A 16,562-nucleotide genomic window follows, 5' to 3' on the forward strand; every position below is an offset into this window, starting at 1 on the left:
TCTGTTAGGAAATTGATTATTTATTTAGAGTTATTAGAACCACATATTTGTCATAGAAATTCTTTATCTTCCTCTTCTTTTTTTTTTATTTTTGATTAAGATAACAATCAACCCAATTTTTGATATGTTGGTTTGCTTAAAATATGTGGTAATTTAAAGAAATAATGCCTGGCGAATACGCCGGATATAGTGGGACGTCCCATTTAATCGTTTCTATGAAGATTTTCATGGTCATGAACATGAACATGTCTCTGTCTAGAAATAAATAGTTTTTTTTTCAATGCTCAATTTAAACCTATTTTTAATGATGTTTTAGTTCTTAACTTTCTACGTTTCCTTCTGTCATCTGTCCCTGATTGAAATTGGCCTTTTTTAAACTTTTAAAGTCACTCACGCTCACACACGCTCTTTCCAGGATGCCTCTCAACTATATATCAACTGTAAGTTCGAAAATAACACAGTGCGGCGTCATTTCACAATATCTACAATAAAATATATAGTTTTAGAGCAGATTATTTTATATATCTGTTAAATATACAGTGCTCATTTAAACATCCAGTTTTTCGTATTTTACAGGCTTCTATACTGTGTTTGGTTATACTTATCAGCGATTGTCTAACATACTAACGATTTTTAGCAGTTGTTATGATGTAACCTTTGTTGCTTTATCAGTGGTCTTCGATTAATTACACGTCTTTAGCATCCTCACATTCGTTCAACTAAGTTACAATAACCTCAGTTTTACAGCAATTATGATTACAGTAAAATGAACCTGTAAACTTAAAGCACTTATTTTAATATCAGTTTTACTCTAAACTACAATTTCTTATTCCAACGCTTTATCTTTATTCAAAAAATGTCAGCTCTTAGAGATTCAAAGGAATTTCGACCAATTCTTGACGTATGATCGACTTTTTTCAGCATCATCAAGACTAAATCCTAAAAAAATTGGATAGTTTTCGTTCATTGGATAGTTTTGATGTTATTTGATTACTTTTGATAGAACAATGTTTTGTTAACAGTCTACTATGTCACTGTCTTCATCTTGTGAGATTTAAATGTATAAACTTTTTCGTAAACTTTTTTAAATCTTTCTTTTTGTACAAACCTTTATTTATTTATATATCTTGGAAGCTTTTTGAGTAATCTATATTAATTTGAACCGTTCATTGAATGGTTTTGATAGTAATTGACTATTTTTAACAGAATGATATGGAAGACTGATGAGATATGATAATAAGAACTTTATCTATATACGAACGTAATGAAGTGCAACGTTCACCACCACCGTAATTCCCCGTTCCATTCGGGCAATAAACGCAGAGGTCTTCACGCAACACATTAAGACCGAAATACGAAAGAGCATCACTCAATATGCCAGTTAATCCCTTTCACTGTCCCGAACAAAAAGACCTGCAAAGCTTTCACCGTCACAATTCGAATTTAATCTGACGTGAGAGGACCGGATCGAGGGGGGAATGAGCGGGGGAGGGCAGCGTCGGCCGAAACGGAATGGACTAGTCACTCCGTGAGTGAATAAGCATGAGGGCAGAGTCCAATCGTTTACCCCCCGCCGCCCGGGGCTCACCGTCTCCCTCGGATCCCCGTCCACCAAATCCCCACCCTCCCTAGAAACCCGAGAGGCGTAAATAATCCTCCCGAAATGTTCGCTTTTGCAATTGATCGAACTGACTAGGAATGCCCCCGGGGGAAAGGATAAGGGAGGACCGACCGGGACCGGGATACGATAGTAGACCGGAGTCTGGATGATTACCAGGATCGGACTTGTTAATCGTACGTAGTTAAAGTTTAATCTGTATTGAGGAGGGTCCTCGTGTTTGACTTGAAAGGTTTTTGCTGTCGTGATGGACGGAAGACGGCGGCCTGCGGGGGCGGGGTGTGCGGCGGTACGCGGCCCGAGGGGGCGCGGGTTACGTCTCCACCTGAAATGCTCTCACGGTGTCCTTCGGGATAAGTAATTTACAAATCTATTGATTCAGCTGCGAGGTGTCTTCGTTTTTCACATACGTATTGATGCTTAACATAGCAGGACTTATTTGGATATTATTAATATTCTAACTTGCTAAATGTAGAACTAAACCCTGGCAGAAATTACAGAATAGTAATTTAAACTAGTGATTGACCTATGGTCGAGTTTCGACCACAATTTATCAAGTTAATCATTTTTATCTCATAATCATCTTCAAAAGAATTGCTGTCATTTTTTTCTTGGCAGTAAATTTATTTATTTCACGCCATTATTTTATGGTTTATCACCATTACAGATAGCTCATCTCTAATTTGTCTTGTATGGCTTTCGTTAATCTACTGTTTCCTACTTTGCCTTGTGTCCGACGCGGACATTAAAATCTTATCAACAAATGAAAAATTCAAATTCTACAAACTATTTTATAATTGCTAATATTCTTTACAACATTAATTTTAGCTCCTGATGCACAAACTAATATATTTGCTATATTTGGCTACTACTTAGTTACGAAATATATTTACTAATGAAACCTGGAATTAATAAGTTAATACCAATAAAATTTACAATTACTTCAAATACAGTGATACTATAAGTCTAGAACCTTATCAACTACTATCAGTTCCTAGCTGTTTTAGGTTCATCAGACATCAAATTAGTCGAAATCGTTAAGACTCAAAATGGATTGATATTTATAATATAAATATGTTTTTTTTCAATGTCTTAAAAAGTAGGCATATACTAGAAGAACTAATCGGTCCTTACTTAGTCTTTATTAGCGTTGTGAACTATCGACTAAAAATAGTCGAAACAGTCGATAGTCGCAAAACAGTCGAAACAGCTGATAGTCAAAAAACTAGCGACTGAAAATGGTAATTACTATTACCCCACAAATGTTTTATAGTATGTTAATATGTTAATTGCTTTTTTCAAATAATATATTATAATAGATATAGACAATACAATAGAACTTCAACAAAACCTAAAAGCTAAAGATGTACAATAACCATAAATACTAAATAAAAATTAAACATATGCCTAATCATAGAAAAAAAAAAATTTCATGTGACATAATTAAAAATGATCGCACAATAACTACTAGAGATTTTTTAAATAAAGTAAATGCTTTATTTACTATTCAACGGAAATATTTTTTAACAAAAATCAAGAGAGTAATCGAAATATTACCTATTATTGCCATAAAAACAGTCAAAAGTATTTTACTATTTATCATTCACAAATTTTAATCTTTTATTAGTTATTTACAAGCAAACTACCAAAGAAATCATAGAACTATATATATTACATACAAATCTATAAATATACTAAATCTATGTAATAAATTGGGTACATTTTTGTCCAGGTCGCGGCTAGAACGATCAAAAATAGTAACTAAAAGTACACGACTGAATTTACTGACTGAAAATAGCGACTTTAAACAGTCGACTAGCAGTCACTGGTAAAAAGTAGTAAAATCAGTCGAACAAAAAATAGCGACTGAAACAGTTGGTACTAAAAAGTAATTAATTACTAAACAGTCGATAATCGATTTCAGTCGATAGTTCCCAACACTAGTATTTATCTTCATACTTCTCTATAGGTAATATATTAATTAACACTGCTGTTTCTTGTATTCATTTTATTTTTATTTTAACGTCACAAATTTAGATGACATAGAACAAAATAACTTTGAATAGACTATATAGTCAAATTGTCGAGTTTTCGTCGAGTTTTAGTTCAGTTTGGATTTAACATACAACAAAATTATAATCTACATAAAATAATTGAACAAAAATGTTATCAAATATAATTTATTTTAACATTATAGTACATCTTAAAACTACAGGCACAATAGTTTATAGGTTAGAATTATAACCTCCTATCACTATTGCTTTCAAGAATTTTGCATACGTCTGACAATCGGACGACTTTGACACTTTATTTTGTAACCTATAAAGAATCTATATATTGGAGTTATCGGATATTGGATATCACAATGGCATTAATTTATTAATAATAATCACTGTTCGGGATTATATTAATTAAATGCCATAATAATTTTGTGTGCCCTATTGTGTAGGCAACCGATAATATTTATTGTTGTAGTTCTGTTTGCACATTATGTCATCATTAGTGAAGTATGACAATATACACACATTGAAAAATAAAGGCTAAAAGGCACAATGACCAAATTTACTAATTAAAGTATCTTTTATGTAATATTTAAATAAGAATAAAATATCACATCAAAAATCTATATGAACTATCATCTATTTAAAATTATATTTTTCGTGTTACGGTCCTGTCTAATTTAGAGTCAAACATTGCTTTCGTTTTCTCCCGCTAAATCCGTTCGAATCTAACATTGGTCTATTGATTTATACGGCCTGTCCGTTCCATTCCCCCCCGGCCCCTGGCTCGCTCTGTTTCTGTTTTTGCCGGTGGTGGGGATGGAGGGATAGAGGCGCAAAGGTGATGCGGGTATCCCCCTACCGCGCGGCTTTATCCTAGTTTCGTTCCGTCGACTTCAATACGCCCACCAATACCATCCAGAAATGCAGGAAACTGTTCGATTTATTATACCAGTGTCGTTCGCTCAGATCTGGTCCCGGGATTTTCATTTTCTCCCATTATTTTTACATTTTTCTTTTATATTAAAGCTAATTAACAAAAATTATGATTTTAGATTTTTTTCTATAAAATCCACGATAATCATATTTAAGAAAGAACAATTTAGTTGTAGTTTAAATCTAAACGTTTATTTGTTATTATGTGTAGGAAAGGATATGTTAACGTCAAAAATTCTCAAATAAATTGTATCCTTGGTTGCTTATTTAGTTTATTTAAAAGAAATCTCCAATAATGACGATATTAAAAATTAGACAAATTATTACGGTGCAAACCTTAAACATGGATTTGTCATTATGTGTAGCCTAGAGACTTTAAAGAAATAAGACATGAAAATATATCAAAGATCACTCAATTGATAGTCTATTCTTGGTTGCCTATTTCATTATTGTCATTTTCATAAGAGTTAATTACACTATTAATTTAAGACGTCTTTTAACACAATTTTTCAACATTTCCCTATGAAATATTCCTTACTCTCATGATATCGGAAAAAAGAAAAAAACATGACATGATCAGTTCTCATTAAATATTTCGGACATGCCATTCGGACTCGTTTGCCCGCAAATCAAAGCATAACATCAAGGACGGCCGGCCGAAAGGGATAAGGGGAAAAAAAATAACGAAAACGATGGAAAGAAAAAGCGAACGCGTAAGGGTCGCCCGCCTCCTCCCCCTCGAGGAGTAATTCCTTAAAATACACCGTACCATATCGAACATGCCGGTAATAAATGTGCGTCTATGGCGTTCAGACACGAAAGCTGATAATATGCGGCCCTCTATTACCGACTGATACGGTTTGACGTACGAAACGTCATTCTTTACTGAACCGGACGAAAGAAAACGAAATTCGCTTTCGGGTCGGGGTTAATTAATTGATGATAAAAATTCGGTCGGGGATCGGAAGGGGGTAGATTTCGGCGAGAGGTCGCGGGGGCGGACTCGATTTTGGTTCCGTTTCGGGTTTTTGTCGATTGACGGAATGTCTACGGGGTGTGTCGAATTTAATTAAGCCATCGATCATTGGATGATGAAGGAATGGATAAAGACGTTTTGTGTATTTTTGGTCTAGTTAATTTTCAGTCAATTTAATTAGTTCTTTCGTGTGCCTTTTTGCAACGGTAAATAATAATATATAATACTAATTAATAATGTTTTATATTATTTCTATGTTAAAAAGTATATAATTTCATAACACACCGATTGAAAAGTTTCTAACCTAATTAAAATTAAGAATGTTATCAAATAGTGAATTAGATTATAAGTATAATACAAAATACTACATGTATGCAACGTTGCCGCATCACATTTAGGTTTTCATTTATTTCGACTCTGACATCAAAATGCTAATTTAAATAAAATAATAAAACAAAAATAACGTTATAAAATATTATTTATTTTTACGTTATAGTACATCCAATGCATATTTATTGAAGGACTTAAACTACAGTTAATTTAACCAGCCACAATAGTTTGTAGGTTAGAGTTCTCTCGCTGTCTCTAAATGTCTCTCTTTAGCCTCATCTTTCTCTCTCTCTCTATAAATAAAATTTTCTTACTCTATGCATTTCTCTATTTAAATGTATCTTCCTTCTATCTCTTTCTGAAAAGTAGGCAATTATTTAATAGAGTCGATAAATAACTACAGCTATAATCAGCAAAATGTTAGGAAAGCTTTGTATATTTACGTTATATTGAATATATTTTCGTTAATATTTAATTACTATTTTGCCATTATTTACTCTTATATATTTTGCTTCTTAAATATGTTTTTCGACTTTAAATTAAGTTTTAAATTGTATAAACATTTTCAACGACAAAAACAAATAATAACGTTCTCGCTCGTTTGTAAGAACTTTATTAGGAATTAGTAATTGCAAAATAAATAGTCTTGATCTGTTAATTTTGCATAATATTGCAAACTACTATCGCTTAAGTTTGTATAAATATCAGATAAAGACTTAACAAATATTTAATAATTTTGTATAATACGACAGTACCATGAAAATTTAAACTTCTAACAACACATGGTGTTTTTTGACTTGTAATTTGACATCTGTGAGGCTAAAACTATAGTGTGTTGTTTACCAAAGCTACTTTTGTTGTAATCTATATTAATTCACATTGTTAATAGAGAGTCCGTCCAATAAAACAACCAATGCACATCATAGATAATGTCGATTATATTGCCAAATGTAGTTTGTAAAAATTTAAAAGTCACTCAAAACTAGGGGCGAATTTTTCTTTTTCCTTTTACCCTAGTTAATCAAGTATAATTCATAGTATGTTTTTGCCAACTCTGTTGTCAAATGTCTTCAAAATTCATCAAAACGTTTGTGATAATAATTAGAGTTTATAAACCGGAAAACGTAAAGCAAAAAGCGAATTGACGGCAAAAATTTTGATGACGTGCATTGGCTAGTTTACTGTATAGACTATGTAATATGTTTTAACTTAAAATTTTAGACATACAATTTTCCTATAAATGTAATTCTTTAAATTTAGGAGAAATGTGACAATATCCTTTATTTTGATAACGGGCTGCTTATACTGTATACAATAGAATCTTGCGAACTCCATTGAAATATTACAAATACAAAAAGTGGCGAGATATATCATTCAGATAATACTGAAGACGTCAGGGAAATAAATCGATTACACAAAACATTGAACCCCTTAATACGGGCCGAACTGAGACATTTCCAGAAAAGTTCTTCCTATACCAGTTCCTTCTATCCTTTTCCCGACAACCAACCAACCAACCAACCCTCCCGCCTTATCCCGCACCCTTTCTATATAACTGCCACAAGCACAGTTTTCTGGCAACTTGCCTATTATTAAACTAAGCCCGAAAGAACACCCCCCTTCTAGGCCGCCCCCGCCCGCTTCACTTCCCCTCCACCCATTCCTTTTCGCGTTGTTTCCTCCCCTACCCTTCATCTCCTCTCCCACTCCTTTCCCCATCCGTTACGGAGTAGAAAAAGAAAAGGGTGGAAGGGTGGCCCGACACCGAAGGGGTTTGCGGGGAGCGGCGGGGCGAGGGGAGCGCGGGCGATAATAGCGGAATATCGATGTAAGTAAGACGAAAACAGACAATGCCAACTGTTTATTATAGCTCGGTGCGCAATTTAAGAATAGAACAAAAGAATGAAGAAGTGGAGAGGAAAAGAAAATGGATGAGTGCAGGGGTGGTTCGGGTTTCTTTTCGGAATTCATTATACGGGATGGCTGTTTTTTATTCGCTCGCGGAAAGTTCGTATTTACGCGGGACTCCCGGACGAAATAACAAACTACGACGGTTCAAACGTATAAGAGAATTTGTTGACTGTAAAATATTGCTGTTTTATTAGTTGCCTAACTCGCAGTATATATGGGAATGAAAAACGAGGAAATGTCACTTTATGTCGGACTGAATATTTTAATAGCGCGTAAGGTGCTTAATTGATTTAATAATGCCAAGATTTGATGATGTGTTGAAAATTCGACCGATATTAACCATGATTCGTTTAAAATTTGCGTATTTCGTTAATACTCGCTTGAAATTGATACTTTGTATCAACAAAAAAATATTTAACTTAAAAGTTGAGGGTTTTACTATTTCCCTTTATAAATATTAGAAAAAGCTTGTCTTCATATTCTTCTTTTATTATGTAGCCGAATAATCATATATTAAACAATAAATATACCTAACAGTAGAAAAGACAATTATTAATCATTAAACATATTAAAAATGTAAAGTTATATGTTAGAAATAAGCTACTCTATTTAATAGGTGGAATCGATATACAAATTGCTTAAAAATTGTAATGAATGTAAAATTCTAAAACTGTTATATTTTAGTATGTTTAATATAACACCTCTATTTTCAGATAACCAAACAGCTGCACATATAAAATATCACTTTAGCTTAGTATGCAACGGGCAACTATAATCATATTTTTTATAATTTTGGGTGTAAACATATAATTTAGTAAAGTGCTTATTTATTTAATGTAATTAATTGTTAGCAATAGCAATATATAATTTGAAACAAATATAACAAACTTATCACAAATGCATTTTAATTAGCATTAGAAGAAAAGCTGAACCATATAGTACTTCAAAACATCAAATATATTTATTTTATTATCATATCGTAATCTTGCTTCGAACTCATTTCCACAGCAAATGTAGAGGTGAACTTGTTTGTTCTCAATACGATTTTTACTGGAAGCCTAATCTACAAGTCTCTTTATTAACTCTGTTATATGACCCTGAATGTTGGCTATTCTATGTTTGATGACAATGGAGAATAATAATTATCAAAACCTGGAACAAACAAATAATGTTAGAAGAATAAATGTATATAAATGAATATCAGGTTATTAAGAATATTGAAAGGAATGGCAACAAAAACCGTATACTCATTTTAAACTAATCACTTAACTGGAGTTTTCGAACACAAATAGTCAAAAAATTATTAGTGTTTTTTTGGTTATCTAACTAATTATACTAATCTCCAAAATTGTCCCTACTATATTAATGTATTTTAAATAACGATTTATTGTAATTAAAATATATTGAAAACATAATAATACACATTTTATTATTACTACACATTAGTTGATACACAAATGTTAAGATATCGATCCAGGTCTAGATATAATATATGTTAATTAATTAATCGTATTGCCTAACACACCTAGTTGTTAAACGTAAATGTCCAAACAAAATGCAACTAAAAGTGCAGCGAAAACTTTGGCATTTCAGATGCCAGGTATCGCGGAGTCCTCGGCAGCGATGTCAGCCTAAGACGACCGCAAGAAGCCCACGGATTATCCATTGTCCGCCGTCCGTCCACCGCCACTTCCGATCATCAAGGGACGGCAAACGTCAAGTACGAATGTCCTCTCTGCGACCAAATACTGCTCTGCCTGGTGGTGGCCCGTCAGCACATTGACGAGCACTATCCCAGAGAGAGCACCGTTTGTCCAGTGACTGAATGCAGCCGACGGTTCTCCCATCCGAACTCAGTGCGAAACCACATGCGACAAAAGCACTCGAAACAGTGGACAATAATGAAAAAAATCAAGTGGACACTATAGTGTGACGAATCGATACGATTCTAGCTGCAAGAGTGTTGATAACATTTATAGTGTTTTGATATTTTGGTTATTGATTGGCAATATGACAAAACGAACGCATATTTTTAATAGTTAGGCGAAACAAACAACTTGCTTTATATGTCTCGGAGGTTCAACATTTACTATTGTTACACGTATTTAATCTATTATTTACCACCAATGAGTGGTAAGTTGAAAAACATCCTCCAAAGCGCGGTATTATTAGTTGCCTAACTTAGGTCTTATTAGAGTCACATCAGCTATTATCACAATATGAATTAAGTATTCCCTATATGCAGATATATTGAAATTGGAAAGATCAGGTTGAACCTTCAGAATCCATTGGGAATATTTGGATTTATACTATATAATGTCTTTTTGTAAAGAAAATTTCTATTATGTACTGACTGTAACTAGATAATAACTGGTTCTAATATCTTATCATAATTATAGTTATACTGGTATAATGTGATATGATAATATTGTAAATTGGCAAATAAAAATTGTAATTAACTTCAGGTATGTTTCTGTTGTACGTTTAGAATCGTTTTTGTGGCGCTGGATTGGTAAATTAACACACTTTTCAATTACAGTTTCACGGAGATCACTAGACATGATGCGCGTTAGAGCCACCGATCCCAGACCGTGTCCGAAGTGCGGCAAAATATATCGGTCAGCGCACACCTTACGAACACATCTGGAAGACAAACACACGATATGCCCGGGTTATAGATGCGTGCTGTGCGGAACAGTGGCAAAGTCGCGAAATTCGCTACATTCGCACATGTCCAGGCAACATCGAGGTATCAGCACCAAGGATTTACCGGTTCTTCCAATGCCGGCGCCTTTCGATCCTGAACTAGCCAGCAGGTAAATAGAAAGTTTTTGTTGGTCATCGCCCACGCTATATGTTAATATAACGTATTTGCTTGGATTTCTAAATATTAATAAACGCGAACGTTACCAAAACACAATTTAATTTTATAAAATCTTCTGTTATGTATAAAATATTCATGAATAGAATGTAAATATAGCGTCTTCAATAAAATAGTGAACTTACGTTATCAAAATTAGGACGTCAAAATGTCGCAATGTTGACAAGTCAAATTTGACTTTTAGTTCATTTCGGCTTTGCCATATAACATTCTAATTTATATAAAATAATGGATCAAAAATTATTTATTTTATCATTATAGTACATCTAATGCATATATCATCAAAGGGTTTCTGTTACTACTTATGTATAATTTTCTTGATGGAAATGGATTTAATGCATTCTCCCTAATTCATTTGCTATGCCTATTTCTGAAAAAGTAAATTACATAAAACAAAATTAAACATTTCAAATATATTTACCAAGTGACAATTTGACATATTTTATTCTTTAACATGATATCCTTAAAAAATATGTTTTGCCAGCCAGTCTTTATTTACATCCTTTGCCAAACCTTTGTTGGGATCTTTTTGTTTCTAGTACGGAGAACATTATATCTGCAATGAATTATTAAAAAATATGATTTACAAGACTTAATCGAATGTTATTCTAACTTTTACCTCTGTCCATCAACTTTTATTTTCTTTACACTATTTTTATTAACGTCTTGCCAAGGGTGCCTTATTGTTATCCCTATGGATAATTTCTCAATTAATAGTTTCCTCTGAAATAATTAAATAATGTTTATATTGAAAAAGCTACTCACTATTTTTATATATTTCATAAATTTAATCTTCAGTAGAGCTAACATCAAAGTATGTAGATACTTTCTTTTCGGTGAATCCAAGATTATATTGTTTCTCTTTAATTTGGCAGATTTTAGTTTTACCGACAATACTAATATTCACTGCAGATGCAATTCAATACAATATTTGCAATAAAACCCCAGCAGCTTATATTAATTTTTAATAGTATCAATACTTACTTAGTCTCTTACTTTATATAAACTTTACTGATAATCACGGGCCACCGTTATCTTGTGCCTAGTCGAAGTTATTGGTTACAGAAGTAATCTGTTTCTGACTGACTATTTATTTGGTCTGGGCATTTTCAACTACATTAATCAAAAATATTATACATATTCTAACGATCAGACAGTATTCTCCATCTCTTTATGACTAGAGTAAAATGAGAAGGAAAATATTGTATGATATTAAACCGAATTTACAAATTGCATTGGGCTATACATTATACATATTGATGACATGAGTTCACTTCTTCTTTGGATAGACTATGTGTGAATAATCTGCGGAATCAGGGAATGAGTGACATAAATAAAACGAATATTGTATTTTAGGTTGCTGGCCAAGGCGGGCGTGAAAATAAGCCCGGCCGAACTACGCGCGAGAGCGTCACCGACAGGTCCCCGACGGTCGGACGTGAAACTGGAGGCCAAGAGCGCGTATTCCGGCGCAGCGTCCGAGACCGGCAGCTCCATCTGCGGAGACAACGACCCCGAAGACCTCACCGTCTCCCAGGCAAGGTACGGAGTGCTCGATTTCACTCTGTCTCCTCCGTTAAGTCACCAAAACAATTTTAAACCGAACAGGTTCAGCGCGAACGCTGCCGGCCAGGCAGTCGCCGCCAAGAGCATAGACTCTCTCCATCACCTCTCCAAAGAACCCTATCCCGCGCCCCTGGCGCCACCGGTCTCCGGCGCGAACACCACCGGCTCCGCCATTCTGGACACCTATCTCCAGTTCATCACGGAGAACAGCGGCATGATGGGCATGATGAATCCCGAGCAGGCGGCCGCCGCCATGCAGGCGGCCAAGCTCGCCCAGCTCAACGCCATGGGCATGGACAAGGTCACCCAGCAACACTTCCTCGAGAAGATGCACCAGCAGATGCAGAGTGCCAACGATCTGATGATCAAGAGGAACGACGAGATCCGAAGGAGCGACGGGGACGTCCTCAACGACCGGGCGGATAAGGAGAACGACGAGGCGGAGTCTTCGGGCGGCGAGGAGGACGACTACAGCGACGAGGACGTGGAGCCCGAAGGAGTCAAGGCCGGGGAATAAGCCCGGCGTCGTCGAAACGGTCCGGTTGCCGTTGTTCTTGCCATAAACGTGTATAAATCCATCCCGACTACCTCAGTTCGTAACTTGTTAAGAGTATATTTATTTATGTTTTTTATCTGGGATTCATTTTAAATGACGTAGAATATGAATGAAAAATGAAAAACACAATTTTGTCTGGGAAAATATAAGATAAACAATTATTCCATCCGTCTACCTCAAGAAATAATAAGATTAGTGAGCGAGCACAAGATAATAAGGGTTAAAAAATGTATACGGTTATTCAGTACACCTATAGTGCATTATAGTTATATATATCGAGTTCAATGTTTACAAAATTCGATATATTATCGAAAGTATACTGACTTTCAGATAAACACCCAGTTACAGTAACATAAAAAGGAAATCCTAGTGTTTTGTAATATTTAAAAAATTTCGGCGAATGCGCAGGGTTATATTAAATATTTTTAATAATCTTGAATGTTAACTATAACTGGTGTTATCTGGAGAACAAATTAAACATTTTCTTTAATGGCAATAAAATTGAAATTATTTAAAATCAGCTTAAACGTTTTTAATACAAAGAGAAAATACAGAGAAACAGATTGTATACGTATTATAGATTGTATTAAAAACATACGTCTCTATATTAAAAAAAAAGAAGTATATGTCGGTTCAAAATGGTACAAAGACCGTTTTGCCTTTTTGCGATATTCATATTTTTATATGTATATTTAAACAAATCGATGGGGAAAACATTTACATACCGTTTTTGTTTTTCACTTACGAAGCTTCCATGTCTAAATGATGCTTCCCTTAACAAAGCAATTCTTAGAGATAAAATTATTAGAAATGAAGATTAAACAATCAAGAATACGATTACGATAACGTATATATTTAAGGAGAATCAATCTAGAATATCATCACTCAGGTTTTTATCAGTTAAGAAAAGCAAAAAAGTACAAAAGATCATATATATTCTTTTTCGTTCTGTTAGTGTGGCCGATCTCAATTATGTCGATTATCAGGGAGAGTATTGTGATTTTACGTTTAGAGGTAAAATACAGACAGGTACAGACGCGAAATTTTTTCATCAAGTGCAGGTTTTCGTTGTTGTAGACAAAATGAGTGATAGTTTTTCAGGTTAACCACAGAGTCATGTAGTATATATATATCACGCTATATTATTTCATAAATGAGTCACTAGGTTAGGACATTTACTAAAAAATGGCTGCTCGTAGATATTTAGAATTAAAGAGAATAATGGTATAACCGCCCTTCACTGCTGGCTATGCCGAGCTGGCGCCGACCGAAGCGCCCTCTGTATTTGAAACGTGTGCGTTGCGTTTTGTGACGTTTCGCCCGTTTAGAGACCGTTCAGTTGGTGATTATTAGGGTGGAAATAAGAAACGCAACGGACACCCCGCCTACTTTGATACGTTTAATTTTAGTCGCAGATCTTCCTCAAACTGAAATTGTTGCAATAAAATGGCGTCGTGTTATTAGCGTCATCCACATCTCGATACTACGTACTTATTTTTGTATGTTTATTCTATGATAATATGCTTTTTGCTACGTATTTTTAGGTTAGTAATCGTCAGAGAATTGTGCAAAAGATGTAAAGAAAACCTAGAATTATACGAGGTCATCTCGAAAAGTACTGGATGCTTTTAGACATGACAATTAGGAAAAACTGACATTGTAGTTGAATATTTCTCTCTATCTCCTTTTAATTTCGATATTGTTGGCACGAACGATGACAGCGTTGTTAGTTTTTTCCGTTATTTTGGACCTTGTACGCCAGAATAAAAGCGATATTAGCAGTATACAGTATAGTTTGTTGTTAATTATTCTATAAGGGTTTAGATATAGACATTTACTGTTAACGCCAATATACATTGTACTCTTAAGGGAAAATGAACTTTCCAGTGATTTGTTCGATTTTTATTAACAGTTTTTTTTAAATGATTTGTTTTTAACACGGGTCCCCTGTATGTGTTTAATTTTTACATAACATTTAATTATTGATTTTTTTGTAGCTAAAAAAAAAAACGTTGTATATATAGTATTATGTTAAATTTCGATTTCTACGCTTTTGTACTTTCTTTTACTTTTTTTTATTATTTATTGCACAAAAAGGCGAATGAAGACTTTAAGTCTTCATTTGTTTTATTTCTTTTTGTACGTTTTTTTTATTGTACTAGATATAGTACCATAAACCTACCTCAGACATATGAAATATTTATATAAAAAAAACAATGCATTTTCAATGGAACAGCATTATATTATACAATAATGTGATACATACAATAGATCAATCTCTCTTTCAATTTACACGATAAATAATACGTTTTATACCCATCATAAAATATGCTGCCTTTATAGGGCATATTTTATGACCAAATAAAATATATTATAACACAAACAGTGATGATATACTCAGGATAATACCATTTTCTTTTCTTTTAATTTAGTGCCATACCATGATATATTCTCCCAAGTTATTTCTAGCGTTTGTTTTGGAAAATTTTTAAAATAAAATAAATCCCTTTGTAATATATATAGAACTCTTATTGAACAATTATAAGAAATGCAAATAGAATGGAATATTATGTTCCTAAATGAACGATTCTCCAACAATAAGCGGAAATGATAAAATATAATTAAATACCCTCCTAATGTATATAAAATTATTTCACTGTAAATATATAACTTCTAACTCAGCTTTAGCATATTGTTGGGGAAGCGGGTGCCTTTTTCAATAAAAAAAATATTAAATAAAGATTAAAAAAATAATAACAGCAACAGCTGACAAGAGTTCCTAAAAAAATTAATGTCCTTAGAAGCAGAGGTATATTAAAATGAAAGTATTCGTCCTTATTTCATAGTGTATATGATCGGCAAGCCTGAAAAAATAGTTATTTGTAAGTAGTAGTTGGACACTACACACTTTCTTTGTTTGATTCTCATTGTTCTTCGAGTTATAGTTATAACGAAGTGGTTGGTGAACAACTCCATGAGATCAAACGTTTGTTTTAATGAATATATTGGGTTGAGTATAACAATGATAGTTATCATCTTTCCGAAAACCATCCTAATTTCAAATTATGTGATGCTCTGAGCTCGAAAGGTGTTCGAAACAATTTTGTATACGATATAAAATAAAATTAAAATCAAAACCAGACTGTTAAAAAGTTCTGGAAAGTGTCGAAGTATACGACTATATAGAAAAATATATTTAAAAGAGTGTGTTATACTGTCCCAAGATATTTATTTGTTTTGTTTCCAGACTCTGTTCGATTAAATTTACTTCACGCAATCGATTATTCTTTTTAGAAATTTATATATATGTTGTTTTGTTTTTCAAACAAATCTCTATTGTCCCCGAGGAGGGACGACTTGATTTGCATTTCTTTATATTTATGTACTTAAAAAGATATTGTAAATTAAATTGCACACGTGTTGTCTCTTATCATTATTTTTATTAGATATTTTTTGTGCCTATGTTCCTAATTTTCCAGTTAGGATGTTCTAATGTTAAGTTTATTAACTTCGATATCTTAGTTAGAGGTAGGTGCAATAAAGTCGTTGTTAAGCAAGGTTAGATATTAATTTTTGTATATTTGCCATATTATTATGTTATTAATACTTTGTGTATCATTTATACTTGATGAATAAAAATGAAATACTTGAAAACTGTATTTTTCTAATCCTATAATAAATATATTCAGTATATTTATGACTGGATTTATGTTTATATCGTGGTTAATACGCAATATTAGGAAGTGCTAGTTAGTTATTTAATAACTATAATATTTTAAAAGTATTAT

The 16,562-nt window shown here is 33.3% G+C and overlaps 1 protein-coding gene and 1 long non-coding RNA gene across 4 annotated transcripts in view; one reads left to right on the forward strand and one right to left on the reverse strand.

Annotated features, from left to right (window-relative positions):
* Window positions 1-16,428, forward strand: part of ab (BTB/POZ-zinc finger protein abrupt) — a 108,760-nt gene extending 92,332 nt beyond the window's left edge. For 2 of the 3 annotated variants that reach the window (XM_076414779.1, XM_076414780.1), the window contains exons 8-9: window positions 10,311-10,587; window positions 12,009-16,428. In XM_076414779.1, the coding sequence (XP_076270894.1) occupies window positions 10,311-10,587; window positions 12,009-12,735 (1,004 nt within the window). In that variant the 3' untranslated portion in view covers window positions 12,736-16,428. The remainder of the gene's footprint in view (window positions 1-10,310; window positions 10,588-12,008) is intronic. The other variant, XM_076414781.1, reaches the window with a different exon arrangement.
* Window positions 10,879-11,201, reverse strand: LOC143202865 (uncharacterized). The gene is made up of 2 exons (XR_013007240.1): window positions 11,074-11,201; window positions 10,879-11,022 (listed from the first exon to the last, which is right to left on the reverse strand). It is a non-coding gene; the product is annotated as an uncharacterized LOC143202865 (long non-coding RNA).
* Window positions 16,429-16,562: the final 134 nt, after the last annotated feature.

This window comes from Rhynchophorus ferrugineus, unplaced genomic scaffold, assembly GCF_030347505.1.
Source record: "Rhynchophorus ferrugineus isolate W39M unplaced genomic scaffold, kcgeb_rfMv2 rfM9, whole genome shotgun sequence".
Classification (NCBI taxonomy): Eukaryota; Metazoa; Arthropoda; class Insecta; order Coleoptera; family Curculionidae; genus Rhynchophorus; species Rhynchophorus ferrugineus.